Below are 21,941 nucleotides of genomic sequence, written 5' to 3' on the forward strand. Positions count from 1 at the left end.
ATATATATATATATATATATATATATATAAATATATATATATATAAAACTTTTATATTTAAGAGAAAAGCTTCAGAACCTAGCACTGGGCAAAAAGCTTTCAGACTTGACACCACAGGCATGACTCATAAAAGGAGAAATGTGATAAATTGCATCTAACCAAAATTAAAATTTTTACACTGTATGATATCACTTCTATGTGGAATCTAAAAGATAAAATAAACTAGTGAATATAACAAAAAAGAAACAGACTCACAGATATAGAGGACAAACTAGTGGTTACCAGTGGGGAGAGAAGAGGGGAGGGACAAGTTGGGATAGGGGATTAAGAGTTACAAACAACTATGTATAAAATAAGTAAGCTACAAGGATATATTGTACAACACAGGTAATATAGCCAATATCTTATAATAACTATAAATGGGGTATAACCTTTAAAAATTGTGAATCACTATGTTGTATACCTGAAACATATAATATTGTACATCAGTTATACCTCAATGAAAATTTTTAATAAAAATTAAAATATTCTAGTTTCAAAAAAATTAAAAATTTTGCTCTTTATGAGGAGGAGGAGGGCCAAGCTGCAAACTGGAAGAAAATGTTTGTGAATCACATATTCAACATAAGACCTTGTATCTAGAATACAGAAAGAGCTCTCAAAACTCAATCTAATTAGAAAATGGGCAGAAGACATTAGCACACATTTCACTGAAGAGAACATACAGATGGCAAACAAGCAAGTGAAAAGATGCACAACATCAATGGCTATTAGGAAAGTGCAAATTAAGCCCACAACAAGATATCACTATACACCCATCAGAATGGCTGAGATAAAATCAAAAATAACAATAACATCAAATGCTGGAAAGGATACAGAGAAACTGGATCACTCTTTGCTGATGGGAAAGTAATATGGTACTGCTACTCTGGAAAATAGTTGGTCAATCTCTTATAAAATTAAATAAGCACTTACCATATGACCCAGCAATCGCACTCTAGGGCATTTATCTCACGGAAGTGAAAACTTATGTCAACACAAAAACTGTATGCAAATGTTCACAGCAGCTTTATTCACAATAGCCCAAAACTGGATGCCCTTCTGTAGGTGAATGGTTAAATGTAATATAATAAAAAGGAACAACCTCCTGGTAATATATAACAATTTAAATGGATCCCAAGGGAATTATGCTGAGTGTGGGGGGGAAGACATTCTCCAAAGGTAACATAGTATATGATTCCATTTATGTAACATTCTTAAAATAACAAAGGAAAAGCAGGTGGCTGCTGGAGTTAGGGGTGAGGAGAGGGGGTGAGTATGGCTAAAAGAGGGTAGGACAAGGGAGCTTTGTGGTGATGGAATGGCTCTGTGTCTTGATTGTGACGGTGGTTATAAGAATCTGTGCAATTCATAAATTGCACAGATTTGCATAGAACCACAAATTACATAGAACTACACACACACACACACACACACAAGTACACGTAAAACTGGTGAAATCTGAATAAGCTCTATGGATTGTACCAATGTCACTTTCCTGATTTTGATATTGTTCTATAATTATACAAGAAATTAAAATAAGAGAAAATAAGCAAAGGAGTAAAATCTAACCAGTTGTATTTACTGGTATTTACTGTATTTACTGTATTTACTGTTCTTAATTAAAATAAAGAAAATAAGCAAAGAACACATAGGACTTCTCTGTAAATTGTTTGGCAACTTCTTGTGAATCTATAATTATTTCAAAATAAAAAGTTTATAAACTTTATGAGAGCTTGGGCTGTGTGTTTAGGAAGAGGTCTGGATGGTAAAAGACCGTTGTAGTCATTTGTCCCATCTCCTCCTTCTGCCTTCCTGAAAAATTGGTGGGTCTAAATCTTGAAAGTTTCATGGAAGTAAATGAATTCTCCTTCTTGTGTCTGTTCTTCCTATTCTCGGCATTGACAGTCTTCATTATGAAGTACACAAAAATGGAGTAAAACTTTAGAAGAAGTTTTCAAAACCCTCTCTTCTATTTAATGATTTCTCTTCCTCATCTACTTGTTAGTCATCACCAGCATAGTAAAACTTACTGTGCGCTTATTTCGTGCCGGTCACTATTGCAAATGTAAGAATCCCAACTTAAAAGAGAAATGGAAATTTTTGATTTACTTAACTCTGAACATCAAAGGATGACCTGGCTTCAGGCCTGGCCAGATGTCAGCATATATAACAATTTCCATCTCTCTCCCTTTCTCTGTCTCCATTTCTCATGGCTACTTGGTATCATTCCAAGACAGCCTCTCTGCATGTGGTAACCCACATGGTCCATGTATGTCAGACTCACAGAGAAAGAGAAAGCCTTTGCTATAGCTCTGAGGCAAATTCAAGGATCAATCCTTGAATCATGTGAGATTCTTACAGAAAAAGGAAGGGATGTTATGCAGGCAAAAAAAATGTATGCACTCTTAGTTTACAGATAATCAAAACTGGATCTTTCAAAGGTCAACTAGTATTGCAACGTCTTGCTGCCAATAGGTGGTGCTGCTCTGAATCAAGAGCTAGATTGTCTAGGTCCTCTGCTCAAGTTCTCAATCATGAGGTCATACTGCCTCCAAGAATTCTTGCTCTCCTGGTTACATAATCCCAGTGTCTAACAGCATTTCTGTATTTATGTTTATTTTATACCATATGCTGATTGACTCTTTTCTTTATAAATTCCATCTTCTCAAGTCTCCCACACTCACTAGGTCAGAATAGGAAACAGAACCCAGGACAATGAAAGATCGCTTTATCATTCCAACATAGTTATAGGGTGTATCACCATTTATACAGTAGATATATGCTTAAAGGTTGTACACTATTATAAATGAAAGTTTTATCGATCAGTCTTTTATTTTCCTTATTCATGTATACATATTTTTGTGCTTATTGCATGCCAAGTACTCTTAACACCGAGAACTTGAGTTATAGAACAATATGAAAGTGACCATAAGTGTTTTTAAAAGGATAAAAGGATTAAAAACCTGAGTTGGTATTCTCCTAGCAAAGGGAGACAAATAAAAAAAACAAACCAACAACTCTATAGATAGAAGTATCTAGTATGATGTCAGGTGGTAATAAGTGTTAAGGAGAAAAAGGTGTGTAAAGGAGACGGGAAGTGCTGAGAGGAAGAGGGTGCTATTTACTATCCAGGGATCAGGGAAGGGAGACATCATCAATTATGTAACACATTTGCCTTGAGTGCTTTGCCCAATATAGAATTTACTCAACATTCCTGAAGGTCTCTATTATATGATAGAGTATAATGTGGTAGGATAGGAAAGGAGTTGAAGGCAATTCTTTGGTATATTTTTAAAGAGAATAAAAGTACAGGAGGATAGAAGGATGAGAAAAAGAAGATCAAATTATTTTTATTGATCAACTACAATTGCCACAAATCAAGTGGTAGTTAAACCATTAAACATATGGATGTCATGATGAGAATATCAGGGTTGATCTGCTTGGAAACACACTGAATTAAGGCAATGATTGCCTTAATTTTATTTTTCAGTTTTCTCTAAGAAGTAAATCTATTATTTTGCCTACTTCTGCTTTTTCCCTTTAAGCTGTTTAAAAACTCTGAAATCAGGGTTGAAACTCAAGATTGAAAGTAGCTTACATATGTACTAATGGGTGAAAACATAAAAAAGGACCTGTGATTAATTTTTGAGAAAAAGGGATTTGATCACTTCATAGATGAACAAAGAGAATGAACTACTCAACATTGACTAATTTTATTCTTCTCAGAAATGTCTTAAATTTCTAGTATTTAATTTAGAGCAACATGACATACATCCATATACAACATGACATACATCCATATACATTGAGCAAACTCAAGTTATCTGTTATGGTCCACTTAAAAAATCAGAGCTAAAAGTATTTGAGACACTAGAGATAAAATGAGTAGTCATTACTCCTTTTATGATACTAACTGAAATGGTGCTTATTTTTATATCCAGAAACTCATTCCAGGTCTCTTTTGATTATGTTATTTTAGCATTTTTTAAAAGATCAAATAATATCAATTTTCTTTCCCTTTCTTTCAATTACCTTTGACCAAATGCAGTAAAAAATTTTATTTTAACACACCTATGTAAAGAAATTACATATTTTTTCATAAATACAAATGTCTTTAGAAAATATAATTGTTTTGACTCATTTTTAAATAGATTGAAAAACCAGTCTAGTGATAAAAAATTGTTGTACAACTTATTGTGTAGAAATAATAAATTTTACTTTATCCTTGTATTTTTTAACTGTCATTTAATTTTAGGTTCCATTTTTATAAAACTTCCTGTGTCTGGAAGTATCTGTTTTGCTGCCAGCTTTGCCAAGATGTGATTCATAAGCATGTCAAGAAAATCTAATAAATCTTTCATTAGTGTGTATAAATATTTTAATTGCAATTTAAGGAACAGAGAAAGGTTCTGCCTTCAACGGATTGGAATTTTTTTTAACGTCATGTTTCAAATTAGTAATAACAGTGCTGCATTTCTATAATGGCTTTACCCTCGGAACATCTATCATGTGAAAATCTAGCCCTGTGGGCACCAGTGTAACTGCAAAAAGTTATTGACTTTTTGCTTTTTAAGAAATTCTCTTATTACTTTTCTCAAAAGGAATTTATCTCTAAAGTCTCTCTGCAATAAATCTATGCTGCTTTCAGGCTGCATGGCAACCTTCTCTGGCCTGTACTTAGAGAATTCACCAACAGTATCTCCACCCACAGCTCCTCCTGAATGCAAGAGATTGAAGAGATGAAAGCTAGATCCTTGTGCAAAGACATTAGCAAGAATGTCTCTTGAACATACAAATCTTTTATTCACCATTAGTCCACATCTCACTCACTATGTGCATCGGATGAACCTGAAAAACAACCTCAAGCGGAAGGACTTTTATTCCTGTAAACTGTTTAAAATAAATTTTATCAAATAATTAGAGAAAATAAGAAGAGTTTCCCTCTCCTGTACAGGATGATGTTGCATTTCTTAAATTTTGTGAGCTGCTACATCATTATCAGGGCAAAGTTAATTATCCTACAACAGAAAGCCTTAAGAAATGTAGATGTATTTGGTCTGTGGTCTTCCATTTCTTGTATTCATTATTCTTTTCTTGTCTCTTAGAAGAGTGTTTTTCCTGCGTTGATTTCTCAGTACACTGTAGTTCATCCAAAAGTCTTTCTGAGTCGAGAAATTTTCCTGGAAACAGAGAGGTCGATATCTACCTAGTTTGAAGGCGTAGATGGGAAAAGGAAAAGTTAGGATTATTGGAGTTATTATAAAATGTATGAAATACTATTGTTCAAAGAGAAGGCAAACTCAAGTTATAAACTGGGAATTTCATCCAGATGCCAGAGTTGTTTGTGGAAAGAGCTGAAAAGTATCCTTGTCACTAAGTAATAGATACCCATCTTCAGAAGCAAATAGACCCCCCATCATTTGGTCATTTTCTTGTAATTGCCACAAATGACCCTCTCGCCTTGAACCTGTGCTCTGTAACCCCACAGTTGGCTTCTCCCCTGAATTCTATTTAGAGACCAAAGGCTAAATTGAGTCTTTGGAGCAGTTTGCTTTTAACTTCCATAATCTCAACAGAACTTTACTCTTCAGTATTAGATACCCTTAAGCAAAAACTGTTCTCTAAATTTCAAATTTGATATTAGGGTGGTATTTCTATGTGGATCATCCTGCATGAACTTAAGCAGCAAGTAACAGAAAATTGGGAAGATGCATGACAAGGTACAGGTGGTCTTAGAAAAGATAAAACAAGACGCAGAGTTTTCAGCATCTTGTTAGTCTATAAATCTTACAGGTGACACTGGCTTAATAAATGTTTCCTGAATGAGTGAGTGTCCTATAAACCGTTTAGAACAGGTCATCACAAAATCCACTTGCCATTATTTATATAATGATGCTATTCATAAATAACAGTTACATCAAAGTGACTATTAAGACCAACATTCTCCATCTGGGTTTTATGAAGTATATATTTTCTGCCCTGAAAAAATTAGTTAACGACTATAGCATGATACAGACATGTCTTAGGTGAATGCCTTCACAAAGTTCTAGAGGAGAATTTCATAGTTACCAAGAACATCCAGGACTGTTATTTGTTAAATAACAAAATTTGTTATTTTGTACTGTTATTTGTTAAATAACAAAATTTGGATATTTAATGCCAAAAATAGACAAAAATAGACAAATAGCTAAATTGCAGAGGCTGCCACCATCCTCTGCCACAGGTCATCATCATCGTATCTGGCCTGAACGTCTTTCTTTTATTCTTTAAATTGAGATGTGATTAACATACCATAAAATTTATCCTTTTAGAGTGTACACTTCAATGATTTTTAGTATATTCACATCATCACTGTCTAATTCCAGCACACTTTTTATCACCCTAAAAGGAATGCCCCTAAAAAGAATCCTCTGTTCTTATTAGCAGTCACTCTTCTTTCTTCCCAGCCCCTGGAAACTACTGATCTATTTCCTGTCTGTATGGAGTTGCCTCTTCTGCATATTACGTATAAATGGGATCATGCCATTTGAAACCTTTTGTGTCTGACTTCTTTCACTTAGCATAATGTTTTCAAGGTTCATCCATGTTGTAGCATGCATCAGTACTTCCTCCAGTTTTATGGCTCTGGTGTGGACTTCTACCATGTTCTCCCTGCTTCTACTGGGGTCCTCCACAGTCTGTTCTTCACTGAAGCCAGGGTGATGTTTTGCAAATGTAAATCGAATCATCTCACTCTTCTACTTAAAATCCTTCAAAGACTTCCCATTTTACTTAGAGAAAAAAATTGAACTCCTTCCCATGGTCTCTAAGACCTTTCAATGATCAGGACCCCACCCTGCCTACTTCCCAGCATCAGCTCCGCATATTCCACTTACTCACTCTGTACCAGTTCTGTGCCAGTTACACTGGCTTCCTTCTGCTCCTGGAAACTTCAGCCTTGGCATTTCTTTCAGTTCCTGCCCCAGGGCCTTTGCACTTGATGGTCCCATTGCCTGAGGCTCTTTTTTCACAGATCTTTCTGGTTTCTTCTTATCTTTCAGGCCTCTCATATCATCCCCTCAGAGAGGCAACCCTAGATAATCCTGTGTCAAGTGTCTTTCCCCCAACTCCCAGTCACCTTCTATCATTTCATTACCCTGTTTTCTTTATAGCATTTACTACTATCTGAAATTGTTCTGTTTTCTTTCCTTGCTTATTATCTACCTCTCCTTGAAAATCTGTCAACTCCATGAAGGCAGAGACTTTTACTGACTTGGTCTCTGCTATATCCCAAGCTTCTAGAATGGAGCCTAGAAGGTGCTCAATTAATATTTGAAGGAATGCATGGCTATCTTGCCTAGAACTCCTAAATCTTCCAGATCTTGCCTCTACTCTCAGCTCCTAAAGCTGGGTCTCTTTATTAGACTTCACTAGACTTAGCTATTGCCAACTACTGCCTGCCTGAGTTTCCATCTGTTGCTGACTCTCCCATTCTCCTGACATTCAACCATCCCCCCCCTTCCTAATGCTCTCCATGATGACTTTTCTAGATACCCCTGTCACAAGCTAGCAGGTCTCACTAATCTGTAGGTCCATGATCTAATTTAGCCTTCATTCTTACAGGTTGTAAACAGAAAGCACAGTCCAGTTGCCAATTTGCAAGAGATAAATAGGTGAGAGGAATCAGCATGGTACCAAGAATCAAACTTTCAGTCTTGAACAGAGTAAGTAGGAATGCATTAGATGCTGCATTATACCTGGTGGTAGATACTGATGTATAAGCTCATGTTAGATGAATGTGAACTAAATACAGATTGGAATGTTCCTAACTAAATTGTTATGCCTCCACTGTAGAGATCTGGGATCTTGCTTCTTTGGAATATTTGGACAAAAGGGAACCTTGGGAATCAGCTTCTTCCCATTTAGATATTTGTGGAATTCCACACCCCACCCCCGCCCCACTTAGCTCCTAGGTAAATAAAGTATCTATTTTCCCTCATTCCCTCATCCATCTTCTCTTATCATCCAAGTCACACAATAGCACGACCATTTGTCTGCAAGTCATTTTAAGCATTTCTTAAGCATTTCTTCAAAACAACAACTCATATACAGTGAGTAAAAGGAAAAGCCACATATAGGGAGGAAACAGTTGCCACACAGTTAACCAACAAAAGCTCCAGATGCATAAAGCATTTCTATAATGGGTAAGAAAAAAACTAACAGCCCAAAGGGGAAGAATGGGCAACAGAGATAAGTGGACATTTCACTGAAGAGAAAACAATAATGGCCAATACATCTGTGAAAAGATACTCATCCTCATTAGTAGTGGGAGCTGCAAATTAAATCCACAGTGAGATACCACACCCACCAGGGTGGCAAAGGTTTTTGCAAGGATGTGTGGCAATGGAAACTTCATGCGCTGCTAGTGAAGTGTAAATTGGTACAACATATTGGAAAACAATCCAGTGTTTAACTAGATATCCCTATGACCTAATAATTCTATTCCTAGGTATATAACTCAGAAAACTCTTACATATGTGTACCAAGGGCCCTGTACAGGAACATCCGGAGCAGCCTGATTCATTCAGGAAAAAACCTCATAATACACAAGTCATTTCTTCTCCTGACCTGCTGGGGGTATAAAAAGCATCAAGCCCAGTATTTTCAGGTTCTTCTGCTCTCACTGACAGCTCACCCCACACAAGTGGCTGAGACTAGTGATCTCTCACTGCGCCTCCAGGGGACAAAAGAAGGCAATGGGAAACCAGAGCCTTCTTCCCCCGGCCAACATCCTTATTTCATTTACAGTCTTTGCACTATTTTTTTTTTACTACTTTGGGGATAAATCAAGGTACACACAGTCTTGACTCAAATCTGTTCTCATCCATCTTTGAACCTGGACCAGACTCTGTAATCTGGCCTTGTTCACATGCTTCATGGGTACAAGGAACTTTAAAGTGGTAGGCATTCTTTTTTCACTTTATCTATCAGGGTTATTCTCTTGCCTCTCTGTATTTCTGCCAGAGCACCATCCCAATGGGCCTTGTAATACAGCTATTTGAGTGTGGGTTTGGGGTCCTTTATTAAATTGTGATTTCCTTTAGGAAGATTACTAAATGTTGTATTCTTAAGGACATGTCTTGCATATGGTGGGTTGCACAGTGCATGTTCTGATACATTAAAATCCCTGATTTAGAGGAGAAGCACCTTCAGAGAGTAGAATGGCCAGCGGCTCCCTCACATGCTGATACCCTTAGATTGTTTAATATCTCTAAGCGTCATCAAATGAGAATCATAATACTTTCATATCCCAGAGGTGCTGTGCATTTTAAATGAAATAGCACGGGAAAGTGCCTGACATAAAGATGTCCCTTAAGAAATGTTAATGTACTTCCTTTTCTACCCTTTCCTCAGCGTTCCTTTCAAAAGGAGGTCAAACAAGATCAGTCTTCCATCTTTCTGGAGAAGGAAATTAAAACTGTGTCAGCTGGTGCCCTGGAGGAGGCTGCTTCGTGGATGTTTCCGCTTAAGAAGGAAAGTATGGAGAGGGATAGCAGAAGTCAGGTCACTCTGGAAATCAGAATGCAACAGCTAGGGAGTGACAGCAGGAGAAATGCATACGAAAGGGAGTTACCTTAGGACTGGAATTCCACAGGACAGCCAGAGACCTTCTAGAACTGTTAGAAATGTGGTGTGGTCAAACCTCAGCAGCCCTTTCTTCTTAACCGTCTTTAACAGACAACTGCTTTTCCCTAAAAGGTCTCAGACCAGGTAGGAATTTGGGGAACACCGCCTCCATGAACCTGTGTTGCTCTAACGTGCCCCGGGCGTTGGGCCAGGAGCTGAGGATGAGCAAGGGAACAGAACAGAGGTGCTTGCACCGAGGTGGTGACTGGAGCGCTAGGACAGGAGGGAGGGGCAGAGAAGGCTTCCCGAGGAAGGTGCATAAGGGGTGTCCCAGGCAGAGCATCGCCACCGTCCAGCGTAAAAACCGGCATCCCAGCCTCTTCGGGCCGCCTGGCTTGCCATTTCCCTCCAGCTCCCATTCATTGCTTCCAAAGAAGGGAAGAGACTCGCCTCGTTTTAATTCCATTCTCATCTATCCCAGAGACCCTAGGGTGGGGGCGACGAAAATGAGTGGTACTCTGAGTCAGAAACTTGTGAAGGGGGCGCGGGAGCCGGCAGCGGGCTGGGAGTGACGCGAGGGAGGCCGGGGGCGGGGAGGTGACGCGCGCGGGGACCTCGCCGCCTCAGCCCACGTGTCCGCGAGATTTAAAAGTTGGCAGAGTGCGGGTGGGTCAGTCTGGCGGCCGAACTGGGCGAACAGCGCGCCAGGGACGCAGAGGCTCAGCCAGAGCATCGCTTGGAGCGCGGGCCGGTGCCGTGCAGGGTCCCGGGATGCTGCGAGCCGCGAGCCGTCGCCCCGGGCCGCCCCCCGGTCAGGTGGCCGCTGCGTCCCCGCTCCTCCTGCTACTACTGCTGTCTTGTTGCGCGGACACCTGCGGAGGTAAGCCGACCCCGTGCCTCCCAGGGCACCCGCGCCACCGCCTGGTCCCGCGCCACTCCTCCCCGCTGTGATCGCCGCGCTCTCTTCCCTCCCTTTTTTGCCTCTTCTCTTGGCTTCTGAGATTTGCCACCCCCTCGTGCCGCAGGGCTCCCCAGGTTCTCGCTCTTAATCACAGGAGCGGGTCGGCGCCCCAGGGCAGCCAGCGGCGCAGGTGCCAGTGTCCGGGCTCGAGCGCGGAACTGGGCCTGGCCTAAATCCCCAGGCCGGGCAGCCTGAGGTCGGTGGAAACTTGTAGGGCTCCCTCGGGTAATGGGAGTTAAAACAGTGAAAATGAAAATGCTTTTCCTTTGACTGCAATCCCTGGAGGGATTGACGGTGAAGCAAAACTAGAGTAGGTTTGATACTTCCCCTGCTGATGCGAGGTCAACTTGCAAAGTGCTCAACTTCCTTGGTGAATGAGCTCCTGTCTGTGCAGATAATCCCGAGCAATAACATGCCCCGTTCTGGCCGTATAGATGGGGAAAGAGTCAGCTCTGTGCCTCATAGGTTTTCAGGGACCAGATCAGGAAAAGGAATAGAGACCTTCTTACAATGCGGAGTTGGAGAAGCAAATGTGCAAGCCGGGCTTTCAGTCAGTGCTACAGCTAAAGCCAGTGAAGGCAGATGTGGTTTGATAACAGGAGGGACTTCCTGAGCTTTGCTTAGAGGAAAGGTGTGGGAAAAGCAAAAGCAAGGTCAGGAAGGGGTGTCTGAAGCTTGGGAGACAGTGTAGAGCAGATGCAACTTGTTCCAGTGGAGAGATCACTTCCCTGTTCCCTTAAGGTTACCTTTCCAGGTACCTTGAGGGGACCATCCCTCATCTCCCAGCTCTGAGCCAGGGCCCCTCCAGTGACAGCCACTGACCTACTAAGATCATGAATTTTCTAGCTTCTCAGCAGGTCCTCTTAGTTTCCCTCTGCTCTCCTTCCTGTCAGTAGGATAAAGGAGGGCTGACTGTTTCATCATTGCTCAGAATGTTAGGGACTTGAAACCATAACTGTAGGGACCTTTCTTAGCACGTAGCCCAGCCTTCAGGTAGAGGTGGGGGAACTGAAACTATTATTCTTTTCCTAATTTTTTTTTTTTTTCTGTCCTTTCATTGTTTTCCCCCTTTCCTTAAGGAACTGGAGACGTAGGGAGGTGGGAACACCCGTGCTTGAAAAGCAAGGTAATTTGGCTATGAAATCTAAGCAGTCAGAAGCTAGGAGACCTAAGCCTTCTCCATCACATATTCAGCAGTGCTACAGCATGACTTATGCAAAGTAATATTAATCGTTTATTGGTAAAATTAGTTTGGTAATTTTTATTTACCTTATTAAGGAAGCAGATAATCATAGTTTATTTTTTTTCCTCTGTAAAGCAAATGTACTTTCCATGCATGTTACGTACTATATGCTTGCAGTGATTTTTGCATCAGTGGGAGGTAACTTCTTTTTGGTGGGGAGGCAGGGGAATTTTCAGTCTTCTGGTGATTGAGCAGAAACTATAGAAAGCAGCAGCTGATTTCTAAAAAAGGCAAGTCTTGGGTTTTATTTTCAAAAGAGCATATCTGGTGGTTGACCAATCATCTCATAAATATCCCCAATATTTCTCAAGCAAAGGGATGAGATACCTCTTTCCCTACACAGAGACCCCATAGACTACCCTTTTCTGTCTTCTTTCCCCTTCAGATCTGCTCTTGATACCAAAAACTTAATTTTATCTCTCTAAAAATGTGATGGGGAGGGAAGAGGGTGAATTTTTCCTAGTCTGATCTGCCCTAGTCCTGAGACCCTAAAGATAGCACTGGAGGGGAAGCAGGACATACATAAGCAAAACTGGGAGATAATCTACCAAGATTAATCGTTACGCAACACGCAAGTGGATGTATTGAAAAACAACAAAGCAAATGCCACAGTGCCAGAGGAAAAAAAAATCATGTCAATAAGCACAACGTCCTTGGCAAAAATGAGTTAGCAGAGCATAAAATAGCAATGGGAAGGCAAAGGACCAGCCACAGATTCGGTGGCTGGAAATGGTTTACTATTCAGAGAACATTAAAATAAAGAAGGACATTTCCTGAAAGAGGGGCACATTTGTATATCTGCAACAAACTGTCGCGTGATGTAGCCTCTGACAATAAGTGACCAAGTGCCCAAGACTAAATTGAGAAGTGTCTTTTCCTACTCAGGCCCCTATTCATGGAATAATTCCTAAAATTCAGTCAGCAGGAACAGTTTCTGACTTCCAAACACTACACTAGTTAAGTACTAGCAATGAGAAAAGAAAATTGATACCACTTTTAGAATAATCAAGTCTGTTTTTCTTTCTCTTACACATGATATATTTACAGATCACAAGCTGTCTATCCATATTATTTGCATTAGTTAGATTGTACAGTGTAAGACTAAAGATTTCACTTAACTTGAAACTGATTGATCAAAAACAGTGCAGTTTTTAGGCTGTAGATGACAGCGGCACCGTCCCTGACAATACTTGCGAAAGTATCTAGTATGGCTATTTGATTAGTATAAAGCCCACATCTGGGGTATCTTGAGAGGAAAATCACATCAACTTCAGTTAACAAATAGACAAAGGGGGAAAATTCTTCCCTTATGTTTGGATTCAGTCATAGGATGTTAATAGTTTTCTATAAATTATAGGTAAACATTTTGAAATGTTGGCTTCTCTAACCTTTTTACCCTGAGACTGTGTTTCGTGTAAGAGCCCCAAAGTACCCCCTTTCGATTATATAAGTGCTTGGGACTAGGTTAGACATAATGGCAATTTTGGTGTGGCCCGTGCAAGCTTGGGGACATGGAAGGAGGCAAACTCTCCATGCTCTTGGTAAGGCAGGAGGGAGGGGGAGCTTCCACTTTTACTGGAGGATGGGGGTTGGTCAGGAGAAGAAATAATAGGAAACTGTATTCTTTAAACAGGAATGACCTGTCAAACAGAGATTAACCATGGTACCTTGAGTGGAGAAATCAGAAGTACAGGCAGGTGAAGACTGAATCCAACACGTGGAATTCCTTGTGCATTTCCCTGCATCATACTTGACTCTGGTTCTCTTCAATCAAATACTGCTCTCTCCCTCCATTGCTCTTTCTTTTACCTTCCTATTTTTCAAAGCTGTGCACTCTTAGTAAAAACAGATGAGTAATGCATCCAAGCTGTAAGGAATGGGCCTATGGATTTTAGATTTTTTTCATGACAACATTCATATACCCCTTTTGGAAATATTCAGACTTGTTAAAAAGGTTACACCTAAAATGTTTATTTGAGCTCCCTAGTTCTGTCACATAAGAGGCATCCTCTGTTTCTTTCTACAATACGGTGCTCACTCCCCCTGGCTATTCACAGTTATTCATAGACCAGCGGCATCGGTATCAGGTATCACCGGGAAGCTTGCTAGAAATGCAGACTCTTGGGCCTGTCCCCGAATGACTGAATCAGAAGCTCATTTAAGTAAGATCACCAGGTGTTTTGCATGAAAATTTGAGAAGCTTTATCCCCTCCTGAAAACAGAATCAGCTCAAAGTAATATCCACCAGACAACAGTGACTTTGGGATATACATTTGTGCTAGGGTGGGAAATATTTAATTGAGAAGTGTGTAAGTTCATTTGTCCACCTTGAATAGCTGTCCCATGAAAGGGGATTCAAACAAATCAGCTCTCTACTATGGACTACATGACCCCTGTAAGTTACTTCTAATGCTGGGTACAGAAAATGTAGCGAAATACTATTACTATTATTAGAACATAGATTAAATACTAGCACAAATTTTTGTGCACTCAAGGCGAGACATCTGAAAAGTGGTAGAATTAGAAAAAAAAAATCTGTCAGGATTTGGAGTCTGGTTTGAAATCTGCTTCTGCCATGTATATATTTTGGTGACCTGAGACAAATTACTTAATCTTTCCTTCCTTCAATTTCCTCATCTTAAAATGGGAATAAGTAGAATAGCTAACTTAAAACGTTGGTATGAAGGTTAAAGGACATGATACATTTTATTTTATTATTATTTTTACTTCTACAGACAATTTTATTGACCTAGATTGAACATTTTAGAAAAACATTTTCTAAATGTTTACTGTAATGTATAGTTAATTTTCCCAATGTTAGTTAACCCTGGATTTTACAACTAAGCCTATAATTTTGTTACCAAATGTAATAAAAAGCTTTTAAAACCCTTTAACAATCAGTGGTATAAGTTTCACATTCTCCTGAATATATAAATTTGCTATAATTTACTTCTACTGATAACGTTTGTATTGTTTCTAAGAGACCTTAACTCTTTATTTTCTAGAGCATATTATAATTAGTCACAAATAGTCTTTTTTTTCTGGTGATAAGAATGAATAGCAGGAGCAGCATTTGTGAAACCAAATCTAATATGAAACTGACTCTTTCTTGTGAGTAAATTTGAATTTTGAAGCAGTAAAACAATAAGGTTTAATATAAAGCAAAATAAATTTTTTATGTTTATGATCGGCCAATTTCCCAGAAAAAGTTTTGTGGTGACTTTAGTTCTATTCCAGATACGTTAAAATCACCAATGGACAACACATCTTTTATTCAGGTGCCATCTGAAAGTTTTAAAAATTTGTTGACTTAATATCACTGAACTGTCCACTTTAAAATGGTTAAAATGATAAATTTTCTGTTTTGTGTATTTTACCACAATTTTTAAAAAATGTGTTGTTTGACGATTTTTAGTTTTTATAAAGGTATTATATTAGCATAACAATGAAAAATTTAAAAGATCACCTCTAATCTCATTATCCTATCAAGCAATATTTACATTTTTATTTTCTCTTCCTGTTGTCTATAAACATAGTCCCACATAGCTTCAATATAATTTTCCATTCTTATCTTTTCATACTAAATTTAAATTTTATGATTCATAGTTATATATATATATATATATATTTTTTGTGGTACGCGGGCCTCCCACTGTTGTAGCCTCTCCTGTTGCAGAGCACAGGCTCCAGACACGCAGGCTCAGCGGCCATGGCCCACGGTCCCAGCCGCTCCGCGGCATGTGGGATCTTCCTGGACCGGGGCACGAACCCGTGTCCCCTGCATCGGCAGGCGGACTCTCAACCACTGCGCCACCAGGGAGCCCCATAGTTATACTTTTTAACATTGTATTCACAAGGTTTCATTGAGTTGGTCAATTTTTTTTTTCAAGGTAACAGTAGTGTTTGTTTTTTTTAATTGCACACATGTCTATAAACCTAATAAATAGGTTTTCTCTTTTTTTTATACAGCAGGTTCTTATTAGTTATCAATTTTATACACATCAGTGTATACATGTCAATCCCAATCGCCCAATTCATCCCACCACCACCACCACCACCACACCCCCCACTGCTTTCCCCCCTTGGTGTCCATACGTTTGTTCTCTACATCTGTGTCTCTATTTCTGCCTTGAAAACCAGTTCATCTGTACCATTTTCTACGTTCCACATATATGTGTTAATATACGATATTTGTTTTTCTCTTTCTGACGTACTTCACTTTGTATGACAGTCTCTAGATCCATCCACATCTCAACAAATGACCCAATTTCGTTCCTTTCTATGGCTGAGTAATAATCCATTGTATATATGTACCACCTCTTCTTTATCCATTTGTCTGTCGATGGGCATTTAGGTTGCTTCCATGACCTGGCTATTGTAAATTGTGCTGCAATGAACATTGGGGTGCATGTGTCTTTTTGAATTACAGTTTTCTCTGGGTATATGCCCAGTAGTGGGATTTCTGGGTCATATGGTAATTCTATTTTTAGTTTTTTAAGGAACCTCCATACTGTTCTCCATAGTGGCTGTATCAGTTTACATTCCCACCAGCAGTGCAAAAAGGTTCCCTTTTCTCCACAGCCTCTCCAGCATTTGTTGTTTGTAGATTTTCTGATGAAGCCCATTCTAACTGGTGTGAGGTGATACCTCATTGTAGTTTTGATTTGCATTTCTCTAATAATTAGTGATGTTGAGCAGCTTTTCATGTGCTTCTTGGCCATCTGTATGTCTTCTTTGGAGAAATGTCTATTTAGGTCTTCTGCCCATTTTTGGATTGGGTTGTTTGTTTTTTTAATATTGAGCTGCATGAGCTGTTTATATATTTTGGAGATTAATCTTTTGCCCGTTGATTCCTTTGCAAATATTTTCTCCCATGCTGAGGGTTGTCTTTTCATCTTGTTTATGGTTTCCTTTGCTGTGCAAAAGCTTTTAAGTTTCATTAGGTGCCATTTGTTTATTTTTGTTTTTATTTCCATTACTCTAGGAGGTGGATCAAAAAAGATCTTGCTGTGATTTATGTCAAAGAGTGTTCTGCGTATGTTTTCCTCTAAGAGTTTGATAGTGTCTGGCCTTACATTTAGGTCTTTAATCCATTTTGAGTTTATTTCTGTGTATAGTGTTAGGGAGTATTCTAATTTCATTCTTTTACATGTAGCTGTCCAGTTTTCCCAGCACCATTTATTGAAGAGACTGTCTTTTCTCCATTGTATATTCTTGCCTCCTTTATCAAAGATAAGGTGACCATAGGTGCATAGGTTTATCTCTGGGCTTTCTAGACTATTCCATTAATCTATATTTCTATTTTTGTGCCAGTATCATACTGTCTTGATTACTGTAGCTTTGTAGTATAGTCTGAAGTCAGGGAGCCTGATTCCTCCAGCTCCGTTTTTGTTTCTCAAGATTGCTTTAGCTATTCGAGGTCTTTTGTGTTTCCATACAAATTGTGAAATTTTTTGTTCTAGTTCTGTGAAAAATGCCAGTGGTAGTTTGATAGGGATTTCATTGAATCTGTAGATTGCTTTGGGTAGTAGAGTCATTTTCACAATGTTGATTCTTCCAATCCAAGAACATGGTATATTTCTCCATCTATTTGTATCATCTTTAATTTCTTTCATCAGTGTCTCATAATTTTCTGCATACAGGTCTTTTGTCTCCTTAGGTAGGTTTATTCCTAGATATTTTATTCTTTTTGTTGCAGTGGTAAATGGGAGTGTTTTCTTGATTTCACTTTCAGATTTTTCATCAGTAGTGTATAGGAATGCAAGAGATTTCTGTGCCTTAATTTTGTATCCTGCTACTTTACCAAATTCATTGATTAGCTCTAGTAGTTTTCTGGTAGCATCTTTCGGATTCTCTATGTGTAGTATCATGTCATCTGCAAACAGTGACAGCTTTACTTCTTTTCTGATTTGGATTCCTTTTATTTCTTTTTCTTCTCTGATTGCTGTGGCTAAAACTTCCAAACCTATGTTGAATAACAGTGGTGAGAGTGGGCAACCTTGTCTTATTCCTGATCCTACTGGAAATGGTTTTAGTTTTTCACCATTGAGAATGATGTTGGCTGTGGGTTTGTCATATATGGCCTTTATTATGTTGCAACTCAGTGATTTTTAAGTAGACTTAAGGAGTTGGGCAGTCATTTGCCTATTAATGTTTTCTTTTCTGTATTGATTTGAAAGAGTTGTATATTATAAGGATATTTACCATCACATTTTATTAAATATGTTTCATACATTTTGGAAGTTTTCATTTGTCTTTTAATTTATATTAATTTGTGATTATGGTAGATAAGTTTGGATGAAGGTGATCAAAAGGTACAAACTTCCAGTTATAAGACGAGTAAGTACTAGAGATGTAACATACAACATGATGACTGTAGTGAACACTGCTCTGTGGTATATTTGAAAGTTAAGAGAGTATATTCTGAGAGTTCTTATCACAAGGAAAAAAACATTTTTTTTTTCGTATCTATATGAGGTGATGGATATTAACTAAATTTATTGTGATAATCATTTCACAATATCTGTAAGTCAAATCATTATGCTGTATACCTTAAACTTATTCAGTGCTGTATGTCAATTACATCTTCATAAAACTGGGAAGAAAAAAAGCAGAAGAAAAAAAAGATCCTCACTCATCATAGTTAAAGTGCTACAACATCATGCCATTTACATAAATTTTATCTGATACTTCATCATCCAAATTCTGTTTCAGGATCACACTGGCAATACCCTGGAGGCATTGTCTTACTTGAAAAATGTTATTTCAGTTAGTTGAATATCATTCTTTACAAGATTTAAGTCAAACAAGGTCCAGCACTAAATCCAAACCAAAATATATGTGTCTGTAATAAATTTCTGCCCCTGCACTATTCATACATAGTGGCATAGATGATTCTTCAAGCGTTCTGAATTAAGTACAATGGATTTCTCACTTTTTTATGTTCTGTCGTATAAGCCTTTTTGTACTTTTACTCCTCCTTAACAAATAAAGTATTGTTTCATCTCCACCAAAAAAAAAAAAAAATTTGTGCAGCTATCACAACAATACAATTTTCCATCACCCCCCAAAGATCTGTTATGTCCATTTGCAGTCAGTCCGCATTCCTACCATCAGCCCCAAGCAACCACTAGTCTTTCTATCACTATAGGTTTGCCTTCTCTGGACATTCCATATGCATGGATTCATACAGTATTTGATCCTTTGCATCTGGCTTGTTTGATTTAGCATGATGTGTTTGAGATTCATCTCTGTTGAAGCATATATCAGTAGTTCATTCCTTTTTATTGCCAACAATTTTCTATTGTGTGGATGTACTACATTTTGTTTATCTATTTACCAGGTGATGGACAGCTGCATTGTTTCTGCTTTGAGCTTATTATGAATTATGCTGCTATGTGCATTCATGTACAAGTTTTTGTGTAGACATATAAGAAATTCACTCTTGAGAGTAATGTCTTTGTAATGTTTTAAGGTTTATTTAATAATTATGTCTCTTTATACTAAGTCAGATGTTGAAATATCTAGTTGAAATAGGAGGGTGGTGATGTACAGTGAAAAATGAGAAATATCATCCAAAAGTAAATCAAAACTTTATCATCCAAAACTTTATTTTTAGGTGCTCCAATATTGCCTCAAGGATTACAGCTGGAACAAGAATTACAGTTGTGGAATGAGGTAAAGAATTATCCTTACGCAAACTAGTGGAAACTTTACCCTTTTTAAAATTATCATGGTGAAGTGAAATAATGTCATTGAGCTTTGGGACAACTGTGATTTTACTGACATTCTGAATTCAGAATTATTCTCTTTATCAAGTGAAAGAAGGAAAGATGAAGAAGAAACCAAAAATACAGTAAGTGGTAAATTAAGGTGGCAGAAATATGTCCTAACAATAGAGTAATTATAATAAATATGAATGTGCTAAACTACACCCCTTAAAAGAGATTCTCAGGCTGGATTTTAAAAACAGATTTAGTAATATGATCTCTGTAGGAGTCACACGGAAAGCAGAAAACAAAAAATGGCTAAGAATGGAAAATGACATACCAAGCAAATATAAACTGCAAGAAAATTGGAGTAGCAGTCTTAATATCTGATAAAATAGAATTCGAATGCACAAACCATTTTAACAGACAAAGCAGGATCTTATACGCTGGTAAAAGAACAACAGAGCAAAAAGGTACAGCCATCATTAATATATATTAACAGAACAATCTCAAAATTTATTTAACAGCTGATAGAAATTCAGGGGAAAATAGATAAATGAACATTTGTAGTTGGATATTTTAATATTCCTCTCTCAAAACTGATAGTTAAAGCAAATAGCACACAAGTAGATATGTCAAAGACCCAACAGTACAATTAATAAATTTGAATTTGAACTATTAGAAATATTTTTAAAAACCTGTACTAAACAGTATGAACATTCTTTTTGAGAATAATTGGGGCATTTTAAAAAAACAGACCATGTCTTAGAAGACAAAGAAAGTTTTCATCACTTAGGATCCATTTTAAATGTTTTGCAATCATAATGCAATAAAGTTAGAAACTATTAACAAAAGTATAACTTAAATATCCCATCTGTTAGGAAAATAAGTGGAATTTCGGTAAATAGCCCTAGACTGAAAAAGAATGACATAAAAATATTATGAGTCAAAATTTGTATGCTACAACTAAAACAGTAGCTAGAAAGAAATTTTAACTTCATATATATTTATCAGGAAAAAAGAAAATTTAAAAACAAATATGCGTAGCATTCAACTGAAAAATGTGGGAGAAAAGAACATCAGAGAAAATTCAAAGAAACAGGAATGAAGTAAATAATAGAAATACGGGCAGAAATAAATATTAAAAAGAGAGAGGAGAGAAAAACTCCACAATATTAACAAAATCATATGTTTGTTCTTTCAAAATGTTAATAAGCACTGGCAGTACTGATTTAAAAAGGCAGAGGAGAAGATAAAGATAAAAAAAGACATACACTGAAAAAGGGTAGATCACCAAGAAAAAGAGAGATTTAAAAAATGTTTTATACGATATTTGCTTTTCTTCTTCTGACTTCCTTCACTCTGTATGACACTTTATAGGTCCATCCACGTCTCTACAAATGACCCAATTTCATTCCTTTTTATGGCTGAGTAGTATTCCATTGTATACATGTACCACATCTTCTTTATCCGTCCATACCAAGGGGGAAAGTGGTGGTGTGGGAGGAATCGGGAGACTGAGATTGACACATATACATTATTGATACTATGTATAAAATAAACTTCTGATGGGAACATACTGTAATAGCACAGGGAACTCTACCTAATGCACTGTGGTAACCTAAATGGGAGGGAAGTCCAAAAGAGAGGGGATATCTGTATGTGTATGGCTGATTCATTTTGTTGTGCAGTGGAGGCTAACACAAGCAACCATATGGTTTACATACCATATGGTTGTAAAGCAACCATACTCCAATAAAAATTAACAAAAAATAAAAACAAAAAAATTTTTAAATGTTTTAAATAAGTATTATGGACAATTGACTGGCAAAGTTTGCACAACTCAGTAAATAACACTAAAAACGACTGAATTGTGTCATGTTGGTCTGGAGTCATCATACTGGTCTAGACAAAAGTTATCAACTAAGGGATGGACGGTGGTGGGTCATGACTTGTAATTTAAAAAGTCCGTGGCTGCAAAGGCCCTATGGAAAGACCCCTTGTTATTTGTAGCTCTGAACCAGAGAGTTCCTATATTCTGTGGTTCAGTTTGAAGGTCTGTATTCAAAACATGAACTTTAGGTCCAGTAACAAGGTAGTTAGAGTATAGATTTACTGCTTTACCTATCAATGACATCACCCTCTAAACTGATAAAGAAAAAAACAGATTGAGGAGACTCAGTGCCCCTCTAATCTGGTGGGACTCCCATCCTGCGTTAGTCCCATAAACCCACAGATTTAGGGCATATCTGAGGGAGAGAAAAGAAAGGGCACTGGGAAGCGGCAGCTGTTCTACTACCTTAAGGCATTCTCTGCTCTAACTAGTTGAGTTATAGCCTTCATCTGAGGTAAGCTAATTCTTGCTACCGTCAGGGTTAAA

General features: G+C 37.9%; 1 protein-coding gene across 1 annotated transcript in view; it reads left to right on the top strand.

Annotated features, from left to right (window-relative positions):
* NMU (neuromedin U) overlaps positions 1-21,941 on the top strand; it is a 238,046-nt gene that overhangs the window by 188,952 nt on the left and 27,153 nt on the right. Inside the window, exons 6-8 of the mRNA XM_027102888.1 lie at positions 7,645-7,745; positions 9,436-10,528; positions 19,471-19,529. Of these exons, the coding sequence (XP_026958689.1) occupies positions 10,420-10,528; positions 19,471-19,529 (168 nt within the window). The 5' untranslated portion in view covers positions 7,645-7,745; positions 9,436-10,419. The remainder of the gene's footprint in view (positions 1-7,644; positions 7,746-9,435; positions 10,529-19,470; positions 19,530-21,941) is intronic.

Source organism: Aethalodelphis obliquidens, unplaced genomic scaffold (genome assembly GCF_003676395.1).
Source record: "Aethalodelphis obliquidens isolate GAN/ISIS:26980383/991018 unplaced genomic scaffold, ASM367639v1 scaffold6, whole genome shotgun sequence".
Classification (NCBI taxonomy): domain Eukaryota; kingdom Metazoa; phylum Chordata; class Mammalia; order Artiodactyla; family Delphinidae; genus Aethalodelphis; species Aethalodelphis obliquidens.